The sequence below is a fragment of the Protopterus annectens genome, chromosome 12.part0 (genome assembly GCF_019279795.1).
Source record: "Protopterus annectens isolate FY-2018-M chromosome 12.part0, PAN1.0, whole genome shotgun sequence".
NCBI classification, from domain to species: Eukaryota; Metazoa; Chordata; order Ceratodontiformes; family Protopteridae; genus Protopterus; species Protopterus annectens.
Window position 1 is genome coordinate 411,555,523 of NC_056746.1, and position 16,928 is coordinate 411,572,450.

General features: G+C 35.6%; 1 protein-coding gene across 1 annotated transcript in view; it reads right to left on the bottom strand.

Annotated features, from left to right (window-relative positions):
• LOC122816616 (cytochrome P450 2K4-like) overlaps positions 1-16,928 on the bottom strand; it is a 381,747-nt gene that overhangs the window by 59,040 nt on the left and 305,779 nt on the right. The window contains exon 6 of the mRNA XM_044089524.1: positions 5,471-5,612. Within this exon, the coding sequence (XP_043945459.1) occupies positions 5,471-5,612 (142 nt within the window). The remainder of the gene's footprint in view (positions 1-5,470; positions 5,613-16,928) is intronic.

Sequence of the window (16,928 nt, forward strand, 5' to 3'; positions counted from 1 at the left end):
TGCTGGAATAAAAACTACTGGAGTAAATATGAATTGCCTCATATATGCAGACGATATCACATTGATGATTGAAAGTGAGGAGTATGTGAAAAGTCTGTTGATGGAGTTGAAAGTAGCAAGTAGAAAGTACAAAAAGTGTCTTGTTCACTGTCATAGAAAAATAAGATTAAGTCATTGAGCTCTATAAATAGATGGGGTTGAAGAGAAGGCAGTGACAAGTTTCATTTTCCCTGATTGCAAGAAAATCTGTAGGTGAGGAATGTAGTCACAAAATTAAAATATGTTTATTAGGAATCATAACAATTGTGGACAATATATTAAACAACAAAGATATATAAGCTATAAATAAGGCTATGAACTGGAAAACCGATGCTTTTTAACTGTAGTGTTATAGACAGTTTTTGAGAATTTCATGGACTGCAAGAATATCGGATCAGTAATACTTAAGGAAATAAACTCAGACTATTTGCCAGAAAGGTTTATTAGTACAATTTAAACTCAAATACTTTAGCCACATAGTGGAAAGATGAGCTATAATAGAAAAAAAGAGGCTGGAAAAGATAGAAACCAAAAGAAGAAGGGAGGGATGTGGGCTAAGATGGATGGGCAACATTAATGACACAGTGAATATCAAGTTGTAACAGCTTATGCAGTTGTTTATAGACAAGTTGAAAGCACTGAAATCCTTGAAGTCATGAAGGGTCACTATAATAAAAGAATAACAATGACAGATATACATTGTTTGAGTTGTATACATGTGAGTGTGTGTGTGCATGTCTCCCTCTAAAGTCTGATGGTCTCAGCATTTAAAGTTCATTATGATAACTTGTTCAGGAAGACAAATTGTGTTGAGGATAATTATTTCGATGAACAAAATAGAATTTGCCCGTCTTAAGAACAAGGGAGAACTATTACAGTTCATGTATCAGTTATGAAGCTTTAGAGGTTTCAAAAGTGACAAACAAGGATACATTGCAATTGGTACAATAGACCACCATTTAAGATTCACCTAAAAGTTAAAGAGGCATTTTCACAAGGATTTGTTAGAATTGCTAATGCAGTGTTGTTAGGCAGGAATTCGCTAACAACATGCAAAAAAAAGTTGCTTTCAATTATATTAAAAGCATGTTAACAATCTCATCCTGTCATCTTCTTGCAGACCCATCTCTGTGGTAAATACTTATTATAAGTTATTCATGGCCAGAATATCTAAAGGCTTACCTGCTACTTGCCTCATCTGTTTGAGATGGAGCTCTGTGATCTTGTGCCAAAGTGTAAGATATTTTATAATATACGTAGATAACTATGCTTGGTTTATGCAAATTAGGGGAAAAAACAGCTTTGGTGCTGAAAAAACTTTTCATAGAATGGAATAAGATTATACGTTTGCTGTATTATGTTTTTATTTCAGTATAAATTTACTTATATATTTTATATTTATACTTCATCTTTGGTTAAAATTGGTATAAAATTGTCTAATCAGGCACTCATTGGGGATATCCTTTGTCCCTGATACTTTCTGATTTTTATATACAGCTGCCAACCCTGAGGTTACATGATATAAACTATATGAGTTATTCTTATCAGAAATGAGTAAATTAAGTGATATTTTATGCTAATAACTAACTACTATATATGAGAGACCTAGATAAAGATTTTAGGTAGCTTGATAGATTTGGGGCAGTGCGGTGGTATAATTTAAATAGAAGTTAATCAAAACTGCTTTGTATTAGTTATAATCCATTACCAGAGATAAAACAAAAATGTTCCTATTTGTAGATGGTTTGGAATATGTAAAATATCTGGGTATCCCCTTGACTATCTCACTGTATTCTCTTCTAAGAGTGGTTATTACCCAGTTGCAACAGATGCATGGGGAATATTTTAGTCTCTGTGATACAATTTTATTAGATTTTATTCAAGAGATAGAGACTCTCCAAATCATAGTCTTCACACAGATGTTATGTGCTTCATAATCCTTCTAGGTTACCAAAAAAATCTAATCTTTTCAGAAAACTTGGGGGGGAGTTATGAATATGTTTCTCTGTGCTGGTAGGCATAACTGAATAGATTTGGAGAGACAAACTATTTCTAGTAATATGAGAGGCCAAGATGTTCCAGATATAATACTATATGATTTGCAGTAAACTTTGCTATCTGTATAACATACTTAAGCATAAATACAGGGCAATTTTTAAGGAACAGTTATTATTTGAAGTGGGGCATTACAGGATTTGTCAGTTTTGCTCAAAAAATGTATAAGAAACACAGATCCAGAGATGGCATTACTCAGAGAACCACTTAGAAAATTGAGTATGGTTTTCCAGAAGAAAAAAAAAACACAGGTGTGGTTGAATGACGCTAGCCCAATCAGAGCATGTAGATGCTAAAAAGAATACAAACAAGGAAGATTTGTTAGATTTCTGCAGTCCCTTCTTTACTACTATACTAGGACCTGTTGATTATTCAACACCAGCCTATAATGCGGGAAGAGTTTACTGATCTACATGGAGTTAGGTAAGAGAAAAAAGTTAGATACACATGGCTGCTGTCACCATAAGGCAGTCTAAAGCTTTTCGGGTATAGAAAGAGAAGAGACTTCTTTTAGTTACATGGATGTTGCAGGAAGAGGGACCATTTCCTTCTTCCACACATTATATAAACACTGACTGTCAGCTTCTAACTGTTGTTAAAATCCCTGAGACAGAGACGTGTGTGGGAGGGGTTCTGTTAGTATAATGAAAACAAGCAAGAGCTGCAGGTGGTGCTGACAGATATGCTACGAAGGTACAGAAGATACGGTCGTTTGGGGGGACAATGCCTAGATGAGATTTCTATGCACTGTCAAGGCTTCATCTGATGTTTCCTAGTGTTTCCCCTAACTACTGACAATGTAGTGATGGGTCATTCTGTTAACTGACCCAAATTTTATGGACTTGTAGTAAATATGGTTCTTTTTTGTGAATGTAGTATTTTATGGCCTGATAGTGTAAAAGCAAACACCTTGGTTATTTCACCCTTGGCAAGTTCATTACTGATTATTTAACATGTTCATTTTGGTAGTTCATTAAATTATAATATGGAAATAGAAAATAGAAACTCCTACTGAGGAGGAGTTACTGAACTTGTTAAAAGACATGGCTCAGACACAAGTATATTAAGAGAAGGGAAAGATTGAAAATAAATGAACAGCGTGTATTTTGTCTTATGGTATGGACTAATTTAGAATTGTGTAGGGCTCTTAACAGAGTTAATTAATGCTTAGAATAGTTGCTTAGATTTTTGTAGCTAGTTTTGAAAATAATTGGATTTAATTTGATCCATTCTACTTGGACAATCAAAGCCAGCTGGGAGTATCATATGGAAGAACTTAACAGAAAACAACTTTTGATTGCACTTACAATCTGTTGGAGATAAGTTTTATATTGTTGATTGATAGATCTTTTAGAAGGTTTTCATAGGATGTATAATATGTATATGATATATTATAATTTATATATTAATAAAAATAATCTGATGGAGCCATTGTATTAATGAGGATGAAATCTACAGTGTATATTTTTTACTGTGGCAGGATGTAAGTCGAGGTACAGTGGTAGCCTGTCTGTAGTGTGTATGTGATTTGGCACTGTTGTCTGTAAAGGTGCTAAATTCTTAAAAATACTTTGATAGTATTGATGTTCATTGAGGAACCACTGCTTTCTCTGGTGTCATAACAATGCATTTGCATAAATAAGCTTATACTTAAGCAGTAATCCACAACTGTGCATGGGTATATTAGGATGTATGGATTCATCCATGACTGGTGTGATTTGATCTTGAGGGTGAAGCCCAAGTGATTAAACAAAGCCAACCATGGGTAAATCCTGATATACCCATGTACATTTGTCGATTATTGCTTTTATATAATGACATTATTTAAGAAAGAAATTGCTTACATCTTAACTAATGTCTTTGTATAATGGCATTTCAGTCTTCTTTCACATTGTTTTCTGTAGGCTGATGTTCTGTATATGGGACTTGCATTCCCACATGTGCACAGTACATCAGTGCAGTGCAGGACAAATAATGGAGAAAACAGAATCTCTGGTTTTTTTCATGTTTAAAATATAAGGATTTTATGAGGATTTATGAGGGACAGCAGAGAAATACAAGGAAAATCAGGTATGTTTCTGTTTCTTTAGTTTTGCAGTGCATTTTGCTGACCCCCAGCATATGGCGATAGAAAGTCTGGCTGCTCAATGGTACTTCAGTGGCCAAACTTTTTTCTGTTGATATATACTCAGTTTACAATGGGCATGCTGGTTGGGCTATCTAACCAGCATGCTCATTTTTTAATGTGTGTGTGTGTGTGTGTGTGTGTGTGTGTGTGTGTGTGTGTGTGTGTGTGTGTGTGTGTACATGTATGTTTGCGTGCGTGTTTCACAGTTTATCAAGCTGACAACCTATTGATCTTCAAGCAGCTTGACCGTTCTAACCTCATGCAGTTATGCAGTAATTTCCTGCTTTCACGTACATATCAGAGTTTCCTTTGAAGGAAGTTAATGATTTAATTCTTCTGAGATAAAGATAAGCTTAAAGTAAAACTATGAATTATTTGTTTAACACTATGCATACCACAAAAGTACTTTCTTTCTCTGTATTAAGAATTTTTTACAGTGTACACAGTTTTGATTTCAGTGTGTGGTTTAGCATTTTATTTTACACTTTTTCAAAGGGGTTTATTAATTGTATTCCTTGATATTGAGAGATGTTTAATATATATGGCATTGTGTTTCTATTTATTTTAGCATTAGGGTCTCTGATCTAGTATTTTCTCCCCCACTGATGCTTTCCAGATGCACAATCTCAGAGAGAGCAGGATCAGACATTGCCTCATACATCAGACAGATGTCATATGTAAGTAACCCGTAAGAAACAGAATATAATTAGAGTTCCAGAAACATTTCTGAGTAGTTCAACCATTCCAGTATTATGATTTTTCTAGTAAGGCATATTATACCTTGTTAAGTTCTTTCAAATGGCTTTTTTCAAATGCTACAGACCACAGCACTGTAATCAATAATATGTTGGATTAGTAGGGTGATTGTCCTAAAAACGTGTAAAAGTGCATGCATTTTCTGTACTGTGTAATTTCTAGAAATTCTGTGCATATTCCGCATGATAATGGTTTAAAACAGATGACTGCAGACAGAGTTCCAAAAGCAGAACACAAAAATAAAACTTTATCTTGAAAACAGAGATACAGCATTACTTTTATGTTTGCATTATTTTAATAAACATCTTCCAGTGTTTTCCCAGACAACTTTTTTTATTTTATTTTTGTATACATTATTAGTCTACATTTTTTAAATAGCCAACTAAATAACCATCCACAGTATAAACACTAGTATACAGAATATTCAGTGAATCCAACAGAGTTGTAATTTAGATTGAAACACTCATTAAAAAGACCTTAAAGGCTTCTTACTTTGGATTTCTGGGTATTTTATCATCATTAGAAAAGCCCACTGAAGTGATGAAGATGTAGTCTCTAATCCAGCACCAAAAAGATTCAATGTTGACACGAGAAGGTTTTCTTCATCAAAGTAGTTATCTGGCTTTTTCATTTCCTGTAACCCAAAATCATTTTTAATTGATTAAAACAATCAGGGATGCAGTTCTGAGTATATGAAAAATATACAAAGAGAATTAAAAGTAAATAATTAAACTGGCCACTGAATGCACAGTTTTATGAATATGTGGATCATCATTTTATAAATTTTCATAAGAGGTATGGTTATTAAGATTAAACTATCTCAGGTAGATAATAAAGAATAGTTAAGCAAACTGTTAAGTTAAGTAGACTTTGTCAATCGTGAAATTGTGGATTATGGTTTTACTAAAACAGAAACAGTGTTTATTTGTGGCATATTTATTTATTAGACAACCAGTGAAGGAAAATTAAAGATAGAGGATAATATTCAGAAATGAAGAGTATATTATATTACATGAAAATATCATGGTGTGCTGCCATGTGCAGGGAGGGGGGGAATTCAGAGTCACAAGTAGAGTAACCACATTACTAATAAAATGTATGCATTGCATTCAGATAACATAATGACACGCAAATGGGCGTCAACAGCCTAATGACACCCATCACATATGCACATGATGAAATCTAACAGGGCGACATGATTCTGAAATGAATAAAAATAGTGCAATGAGAATGTATAAAAATAGGGCAATGAGCTGTGATGAACCTCCTTTCTGAACACCAGGATTTTCTTGTGCATAGGAGCACTATCACTCTATAATGCTAACAGTAATGTCACAATTATCTGAACAGCACATATGAGTGGTCAGCTTCAGAGCCAGTATTCATGATGTTGTACCTTGTTAGAGCCAGTATTCATGATGTCGTACCTTGTTAGATCCCGTATTCATAATGTTGTGCCTTGTTAGAGCCCGTATTCATGATGTTGTGCCTTGTTAGAGCCAGTATTCATGATGTTGTGCCTTGTTAGAGCCAGTATACATGATGTTGTGCCTTGTTAGAGCCCATATTCATAATGTTGTGCCTTGTTAGAGCCAGTATTCATGATGCCGTACCTTGTTAGAGCCCATATTCATGATGTTGTGCTTTGTTAGAGCCAGTATACATGATGTTGTACCTTGTTAGAGCCTGTATTCATAATGTTGTGCCTTGTTAGAGCCAGTATTCATGATGTTGTGCCTTGTTAGAGCCAATATTCATGATGTTGTGCCTTGTTAGAACCAGTATTCATGATGTTGTACCTTGTTAGAGCCCGTATTCATAATGTTGTGCCTTGTTAGAGCCAGTATTCATGATGTTGTACCTTGTTAGAGCCAGTATTCATGATGTTGTGTCTTGTTAGAGCCAATATTCATGATGTTGTGCCTTGTTAGAACCAGTATTCATGATGCTGTGTGTTGTTAGAGCCAGTATTCCTGATGTTGTGCCTTGTCAGAGCCAGTATTCATGATGTTGTACCTTGTTAGAGCCCGTATTCATAATGTTGTGCCTTGTTAGAGCCAGTATTCATGATGTTGTACCTTGTTAGAGCCAGTATTCATGATGTTGTGTCTTGTTAGAGCCAATATTCATGATGTTGTGCCTTGTTAGAACCAGTATTCATGATGCTGTGTGTTGTTAGAGCCAGTATTCCTGATGTTGTGCCTTGTCAGAGCCAGTATTCATGATGTTGTACCTTGTTGCCCCTGGAACTAATAAACCATCACCTCTATGACCAGGAAATGGTTGCCTGCTTCTGTCTGAGGCAACATATATCAGTTAGTAGACACGTGCTTCCCTCATATGATATTACTGAGGATACATGTAATTCCTATCCCAGTAAACATATAACTATCATTTCTACAGGATTTTACAGCATCGAATAGGGGCAAAATAGGAATTTTACAGGCATTGGTCTCATGAATCCTACACTAGTTATTCTGCATGTGGAGCAGAGTATTTGTTTCCCCTGGACAACAGAGGAGAGTACCACCGCAATACCAACATTCTATAACATAGCCCATTTCTCTGACGTCCTGGAGGCCATTCATTGTACCCACATTCATGTCATAGTCCACTTTGTGTCTGCCACTTCAACCAGAAGACCTTCTACTTCATCAGCTGCCACGTGGTGTGCAGTGCACAGGAGTCTCCTTCAAGATATTTGTAGTCTGCACCATGCACAATATGGTGCTACAGAAGCAGTTACAACATGGGAACACCACAGGTCCATCAGTCAGGCCTAAGGCACCAGAGGAGGAGCTGGTGAGGAGTCATCAAAGGAACTGGCTGCAGCATTAACCCTTGCAAAGCTGAGGTAGCTACACTACATTGCAGTACTGGTAAAGAGGCAGCATTTAGTCCACAACTATGAGTTAACTCTAAGAGAACAAACTGAGGCATGCACTCATACACCCCGCCTATGCTGTACAGTATATTGTCTGGCCATGCTGTGCATCACACCTTACCTTATCATTATAGGTCAGAGTGGTTGGCAGGTCACAATCATCATCATTTCCAGAGGTGGAGTAAGCTGCAGTGACAAGGGAATGCAATACCTACATAGGTGGAAGAGCTATGTGTGGGTTTAACCAGTAGCTACACATAAAGACCTTGGGAAAGTCAGGGACTACAATCTCTAGAGAAATGGTGGACCTGACAGACCAATAACCAAAAAACTACTATAATTCAACCCAACTGTATGGATGAAAATGTATCAACCAAGAAGTAACTACATTCTATATGAACACAAATCTGACACTACATGTATATGTTGTTTAAAATCAAAATTTATTTTAGGTTAGGCACTTTTATCCTAATAGGACTTCATCAGAACCAAAATACAACAAAAACAGTCCTACTATACTGTATATAGAGCTGACCCCATTACTTCATTAAACTCCTAAAGTGAAAGAACACCCATGATATAAATAACTATCAACCTTAATAAATGAATTCATTCCTATTGTAAAAACCTTATATAGTATACTACAAGAAATAAGCCATTAATAATAAAAGTGTTAATTTAAACTTGTTCAAAAATGTTTTTAAAAACTTTAACAATGCATTATAACTTATTACTGTGTTTTTTTAGGATGGAGACATTTGAAATATACTCATTTAACCCTGGGTAGGGCAAAGCATCTAAACAAATTTGCCATAACAATTATTGGTATTCTAAAGAATTTTCCCAATGACTGTCTCTAAGATCAAAGGGAATTATTTCTAAAACACCAAATGGAAATTTACTAAACCCTTTACAAGTCAGAGTAAGTTTGTAAAGTGCGTTATTTTCTTGCTTTTTCTCAATGTCATTACAATGTTCATATTATTTTATTAAACACCATTTCAGTCTTTCCTACATAAAAACAAAAACAAATGGAACAGATTGCTAAATAAACAATTCCTTTACCTTTACAATTGCCTTTTCAAACTGAATGAGATAGGAACCACTGTTAAACCTTTTTCTCTTTTTTTTCATTGAAAGATAGGCCAGACATACCTCGGGTGAACTTATAAGTACTCATCTGAAGTACTCATCTGAATGTCTAATTCCTTCTTAAAGGAAGATAATGTGTCGCATTGTTTGATCTGAAGAAGTTTATTCCACAGAAATCTCCACTCTGATTTCTTTTATCTTCTGACTCAGATCTCTAATTCTTATGTTTCCAGAACTGGTTAATTCATGGGCAAATAATAGGTCTTGGACTGCTGGATCCTTAATGACCCTGAAAGCAAGGCATGGATCACCCCCTAAGGAGTCTGTAGGATACATACAAGGACAAGCCCTCCAGCCTCTCTTGGTAGAGCAGTCCCATAATCTTTTTTGTCCGGAACCTTTGGAGTCTCTCTAACTGCTTGATATGTTTAATAAGATACATCCCAAAGGGGAGTTTTGCATTCTGTTATGGCAGGAATAGTGCAGCATATAAAGGGGGTCAGGACTTCTTTGGCCCTAGAGGAAATAGCCTTTGCTTTGCATGCCTTTAGTAAGATGTTTGATTCTGATTGTGTTATCTATAGTAAAGTAAAGCAAGTCCATTTCAGATGTTTTACGCTCGCACATGAAATTACAGAAAAAAAACTTTAGAGAACACAGAAGAATACCAGAGTATGTGATTTTGTCACAGAAATAAAAAATAAGTGCTTTTGTGGATATCAGCCAGGTTACTACACTTTAGAGCTTTGATAAGGGTGCAAGCAGTCAGCATTTTTCTTGATGATATCATGATTTAGTGAGCAGACTGGGAAAGTACTTTTACTGAAAGAGTTTGTTTAAAAGGGTGACATCTACTTAGCAATAGGGCTCAAATGCAAAACAGGAGCTTACTTAGGGCCACACATTAGTATAACACAACACATGGGGTAGTCCAAACCATCATAGCTAGTTCTAAAAGCAAAGAATGATGTGAGGATAATTGTAACATACTGGGACTGTTTATTTTTCTTTTTCCTAAAATAAAATGCATGAGAAGTGAGCTAGCTGTATTGGAGCTGAATCAAATTAAATGTTTGCAAGCAAATTATTGTTTAAAAAACTTGCCTTTTCAGTAAAGTGATATGTGAAAGAATATGTGCTTAATGCTATATATCTGATGTTGTTGCTGTAAAATATATTACATTTTACAAAACAATTAATCTCTTTCTCTGAATTATGTGCAGCTTTGCAAAGTCTAATGCTTCTTGGAAGTTGTCAGGTTAGAAGACAGGATAATTCCCTATTTGTGTTCTGGCTTGCTTCTGCTTATAATACTCAAATGTAACAACAACAAACTCAAAGCCAGGAAATTCCACCTCAAACATGCCAATCTCATTCAAGACATATAACTGTTCATTAAAGTTATGTTGTGTGGCTGCTTTTGTTATAACTAACAGGGATGTATTCTAAAATGATCTTGCCCTATATTTAAAGTATTAGTCTTAACAAGAGACGGCTACAGTTAAGTCAGCAAAAGTTTTAGTATTCATGGTATCTTTCTTAAGAAATGAGAAAATGGTATGAATTGCGGATGTCAGTAATTAGTTCTTCAAGCATGTGTGTATCAATATTACTTCACACCTTAACAACCTGTAACTATCAAAGTAAAGATATAATACTTTTAACATTTAACTGAATAGTAATTGATTACTATGGCTATATGATCCATATAAGTTCATGTTCTTCTGAACTTTGTCGTACTATTTTGTGTACAAATGCAAGCCTGGCCACAATAATCTATATGCAGACTAATCATGGATTTTTTTGTAATGGTATCAAAACCTTCCCTTCCCCACTGCATATTGAATGGAAGATGTCCTTCATTAAACCATAACATCTTATAACAGCCTTTATATAAACATCACATCTGAGCTGAACAACAGCCATAACAACCTAATCCTAGTAATAATTGGAGATTCTGGTAATAATTTCAGTTTTATTGCATAATGGTGATACTTTTTACTATGTCCAAAGTGAAGTACAGTACATTTAGACATATTGAAAGGCACAGAATTATAAAGTAGCCCAGCAATCAAGACTGCCTAGAAATTTCTTTAGCACATTTCCTCTTTTACATTACTTACATTGACTGTCATTTTGGAATCATCAGTGTACTTGCTGATCCAGATACCCTTACCAGATGGAATGGTGCCAGTACTGATCCCTGTGGGACACTGACATTTACAGTCCTTAAATCTGGCAGATTTCCTTGACTCTAAACCTGATCTTGTGTTCTTAAGCTATTGCTTAGTTCAATTAATGACATATATATTAATATTCAAAGAATCCATAACCTAAATATTTTTGTAATAAGGGGTCAAATCATAGGGTCTGGACATATCCAGATATACCACATCAGTGGGAATGCCTCGTTCAAAATATTGAACAATATTGCCACAGAACACAAGAAGATTACTTTGACGTGAATTGAATGAAATAAATCTGTGTTGACCAACATCCATTAATTGTTTAAATGAGTTGTGAAAATGCACACAAATAATTTGTTCAAGAACCTTTTCTATACAACTAGATACATTATAACTATTAAATTCAAACACACCAACAGTACGTCAAACCCCCCCCCCTTATGCACTGGAACAACTAATGAGTCTCTACAAATTTCAGGTACATAACAAAAGAGTACAGTTGACTAAAATAGTTAGGTTAGTTAGTTAGCTAGTTATACACCCCCTTTAGACATGTAACTGTGAAACCAAAAAAACATTTTCTAAAAATTGAATCAAAACAACAGCCAGAGTAAATCCAGTTTGAGATTCATATAGAGAAGCAGATTGTTAATTCAAGTCTATAAATATATCAGTTAAGGTAGTTATTGCTTTCAGCCTGCTGGAGCATAGCCTTGGAAGCAGAGCTGTCTGTAAGGAATCTGAAAATGTTTTAGTATTAAGAACTAGAATAAGTCAGGACACAGTATATATACTTTAGCCAGAAGCAGACAGCTTTTACTTTAGCTGAAACTGTGCATCTTTGTCAGACATGACTTTCTGCAGACTAACATGGACAGAAAAATGTCTCTTCAATTTTGTAATGACTGTGCTGGACATCAAGTTAGGAAGTAGGTCAATTTCAAACCAATTTGAGTAAGACTCTACTAATACCAAGTAATGCTGACAATTCCATTCGAAAATATTGTAGCAACTATCTACCATGCTAATTCAGGAATTTTGTGTAGCTGAAGTGTTTTTTTTTTTTTGTCGATATGGTTTGGTGCTGTTGCAAAATGAACATGCTACAGTTTCCTTTTCTATATCTTTGGACATAGAAGGCTAGAGTACAATGTGTCTTGCCCTTATTTTTGTTGAATCAGTACACGAGTGACCACAATGTAAGATTTTGATATATTACTGTTGTCTTGCTTTAGGAATTACCACTTTTGGACCTTTCATGATGATTCCATCTTCCATCATGATGAGCTTGTCTCTATGAGGAAAATACTGCTGAATGTCAAGTGGTGAACTGGTTTGTCATGTTGGCCATCCTTGACTGATAATGTTTTTTAGCTTCTGGCAAACTGGGTCTGAAGCTGTATGATTTCTTAGTTCATCAAACCTTGATGATGAAAAAATTCTGACATCCATGATTTCAAAGTCTGCTGTTTCATTTTCATGCCGCTCTGTCATTTGTCTGGGTGTGCGTGACAAACCATCAGCAAGGTACAAGTGTTTGCCCTTTTTGTAAACAATATTGAAATTGTACTTTTTTTTTAACATCATGCATTGCATTTGAGCTGGGATTGGTGATCAGTCTCTATTTGGATAGGTCTGCCATAAACATAATCATTGAACTCTGAGCATGCAAACACTACTGCCAAAAGTTCTTTCTCTATTTGTGCATAATTCATCCCTGTTTGAGTTAAAATTCTTGATGCATAGGCTACTGGTATGCCTTCTTGAACATATGCTGTGCCAAGGTTGTACTTTGAAGCATCACAACAAAAGGGTTACAGGTTTTTGAACATCATAATATCTCAATGTGGGTGGATGGAATTTTCTTTACTTCACAATATCCAATGCTCTTTGATGTTGTCCCAAACAGGATTATTTTACATTTTTGCATGTCAACTCATGTAATGGGGCAGAAAGCTTACTCAAGTCTGGGAAGAATGTTCCTAAATAGTTGACCATACCTAGAATACATTGTAAAGATGTGACATTCTCTGGAACTGGCATCTCAAGAATTGGTGTTTGCTTAGACAGATATGGTTGTAAGCCAGAACTGGTAAACAAATGTCCCACATAAGTAACTTCTTTCAGTTTGAATTTATATTTCTGAGGATTCAGTTTAAGGTTTACTTTACATGCATAGTCTAGAACTTTCCAGAGATTTCTATCATGTTCGTCTTCACCATTGCCTTCAACAATAATGTTGTCTACTATAATAGCACATGGATAACCAGAAATCATTTGTTCCATGGCATGTTGAAAGACTTCACTGGCAGAACTGATTCCAAAAGGCATTCTCAAACATCTGTACCTACCAAATAGTGGTGTTTTGAATGTAGTAATCAATGAAAAGTTTTGATCCACAAAATTTGCCAACAAGAGTTTTTGTATCTAAGACTGAATAAATAGTGGAATTTGGCATGAGACCGGCTACCTATTCTACTGTATACATCAGATGATGAAGCTGCTTAAGTGCTTTGTTTAAGTCTCTTGGATCAATACTTATTCGAATATCATCCGAGTTTTTCTTGTGAGCTATGACCATGGAGGATACCCATTCAGTCGGTTCTTCTACTGGAGTAAGGACACCTAGATTCACCATTTTGTCTAGTTCTGCTTTTACTTTGCTCTGCATCACCACTGGAATCTTCCGGGCTGCTCTGACAACTGGACTTACTTCACGGTTTAACTTCATCGAACATGTGACTGGAAGTTTACCAAGCTTGTCTTTGAAAATAGCATATTCAGTAAAAATATTCTGTGTAAAACAATCATTGTTATTCAATATAACGAACCTCTTTATTAAATTAAATCAGTCCATTCTTAGACTGTCTTTGAGGCCAAACAGTGACTGCACATGTCTTTTGACTATGTAAAACTGCAAGTCATAGCTATTTCCAGCAGAATGGCATGAAAAAACTACTGTGCCAACAGCTTGAATCTCTTCACCACAATAAACAACTAGTTTTACACACTTTGCTGAATCAAGTTTCTCACCAGCTTTTAATTTAGCAAACATTTGTGCTGATAGAGCATTGCACTTAGATCCAGTCTCTACTTTAAGCTGTACAGGTTTCCTATTAATTTGTACAGTACAAAATATTTCACTCTTTGCTGACAACTGAGTGTCTACCGAATTAACTGTTTCATCACTCATGGAGACACCTTCAGCATAGAAAGTTTGCTCGCAGCCCTTAGAGTTTGCTGTAGTCTCTATCTGATCTACTTGCATCTTCAAATACTTTCTTTTAACATAACTCTGCAACACTTTAGACTTGCAAAGCCTTTTGAAATGACTCCACTTTTTACATCTGTGACATTACTGACCAAAAGCTAAACACTTTTTCCATTTAGGTTCATGACTGCCTCCACAATTGCGACAATTAACAATGAGGTTGGGTGTGGCACTACATCTCATTTTATATGTCTTTTCCATTTTAACTTTCTGTTGCAAATTATCAACATTTGCGCTAGCAGATACTGCAAACATGCTTTTTTCATTTGTAAGCATATCTGTATGCTTTTCTGTAATCTCATATATTTAGCAAATCTCAATGGATTCGCTCAATGTTAATTCACTATCTCAAAGAAAAATCTTTCTCACTGCATCAATATTACCACATACAAGACCGTGTTTTATCAGCTCATCTCATAGATCACTAAATCTGCATGTTTTGCTTTATTTCTTAAGTTGGTAATATATGCTGCAATAGTTTCACCAGGCTTTTGATTTCTTGTGTAAAATATATGCTTTTCCATTGTAGTATTCATTTGAAGGTTACACATTTCTCTAAATTTACATTTTAAGCACTCTGGGTCTTCCTGCATTTCAGCCTGTATCACATTCTTCCTTCCCCTGTACACACAGCAAATAGATACAAACATGAACATTCTCTCTCAATGGCCTCTGAGCCAGCTAAATTGAGAAGTATAAATGATCTTGTGTGTGCATCTTTATCAGAAAATACAGCCTGTATGAAAATATCATGTTCTTGCTTAAACACTCGCCAATTCTCTGCAATATTATTATCAAACACCAGAGGTCCAGGTCTGCAAAATCCATTTGGCATAACAACAAAGTTCTTTTAAACTTAAGTATAGACCTGGTACTTGTAATATTGCTCAAGTGCACAACAATCTCTTCGAAAATGCTTTATTTTAACACTGCCAATATTTCAAACCCTCTGGTCACTTTGGGCACTTTGAAAAAGCTTAGTTACTGTGAAAAAGTCATACATTGTGAAAAATTTGGACATTTTAGCCTTTTCAAACATTTTAAACAATTCAGAGATTATTTTAAACACTTTAAATATTATGCCGCTATCCCGGACATTTTGAAAGTCTTGGAAATTATTTTGAACACTTTGAATGCTATGCCACGTTTGGCAACTGAAAATCATTTGAAATGAATTTAAGTAACACTGAATAACTGCTGACCTGTTGCGAGTTCACGCTTGGATATTACTCCACTTCTAACTGCATATCTCATAGTTTGTGAGTTGCTTCAACTTTGGATCCCATTCTGACATTATGTCACATGTCTTGTATATTCAAATGAGACACTGAGGCACAGGATGAGTTCAGGTTGTTTATTGTACATAAACACATCAGGAGCTGTAACCGGTATGGGTTACCTTCACTTCCCCTAAAGCTCATTTGACTGACATTCATTTGACTGAGACTAAATGACTGACACTTCACTTCCCCTAAAATTCATTTCCCTGACAACTTGTACTGGCAGTGTGTAGAGCACTGTAAGGCAAGTTAAAGGAATATGTCCTTTTCCCTACTGTAGTATGACCCTGGTGTTAGTATATATAATTGGGGGGACTGGGGTGTGGGGACCATAGCCCCCCAAATAGTTTGATTTTATATTCTTTGCTTTTGGTTTTATATTGCTCAGTAAAACCAAACTAGGGCCGTGCCCCTCCTAACTATATATACTAACTCCAGGGTCACACTACAGTGGGGAAAAGGACATATTCCTTTTACTTGCCTTACAGTGCTCTACTCAGTACTAATTGTCAGGGAAATGAGTTTTAGGGGAAGTGAAGTGTCATTTGGTCTCAGTCAAATAAATGTCAGTCAAATGAGCTTTAGGGGAAGTGAAGGTAACCCAACTGGTATATATACTTTGAACTTCATATGCTTACTGACTGACTCGTTACGTCTAACAGACTCAAATATGCATCTCCATTCAAACTAGCACTCACATTGATTGATTATACAACATGGCACTGATCTCACATGTGCTCAGTAGCTTATATGCATGTGCTCTCTAGCTAAAGTGGCTGACTAGGTTCAGTATACACACTGATTTAAAAGAGATGCCAGGTAAAAATGAACAGTTAACTACTAAGGTAAAAATATGCCAAGTGATAATGGGAAGACTTGTTCTTCCCTGATTCCAAGTATACAAAAGACCTTGCAAGGCAGGTAGTTCAGTAAAGTAACTCTTGAAATGCACATTTTACCTCAAGCTACATTTCTTGGGATCTCTCAAGAAATGTTTATTGTGATCTAGAAGGAGAAATGAAAGGAGGTGGATAATATCACTGATGTAGGCAGATGTGGCAAGAGTTGCAAGTTTCATTAAATATGAAGGATTTGTAATTGTTATATTTAGCAAAATAGAATTATTTACTGTTTTTACACTCAGTTACTTCCTTCTAACAGCTGCATTACTTCTTCTCAAAATGGACCCCTCTGTATTCTACCAGCTTGGGTAAAAAGAGAAAAACTGCTGAAAAAG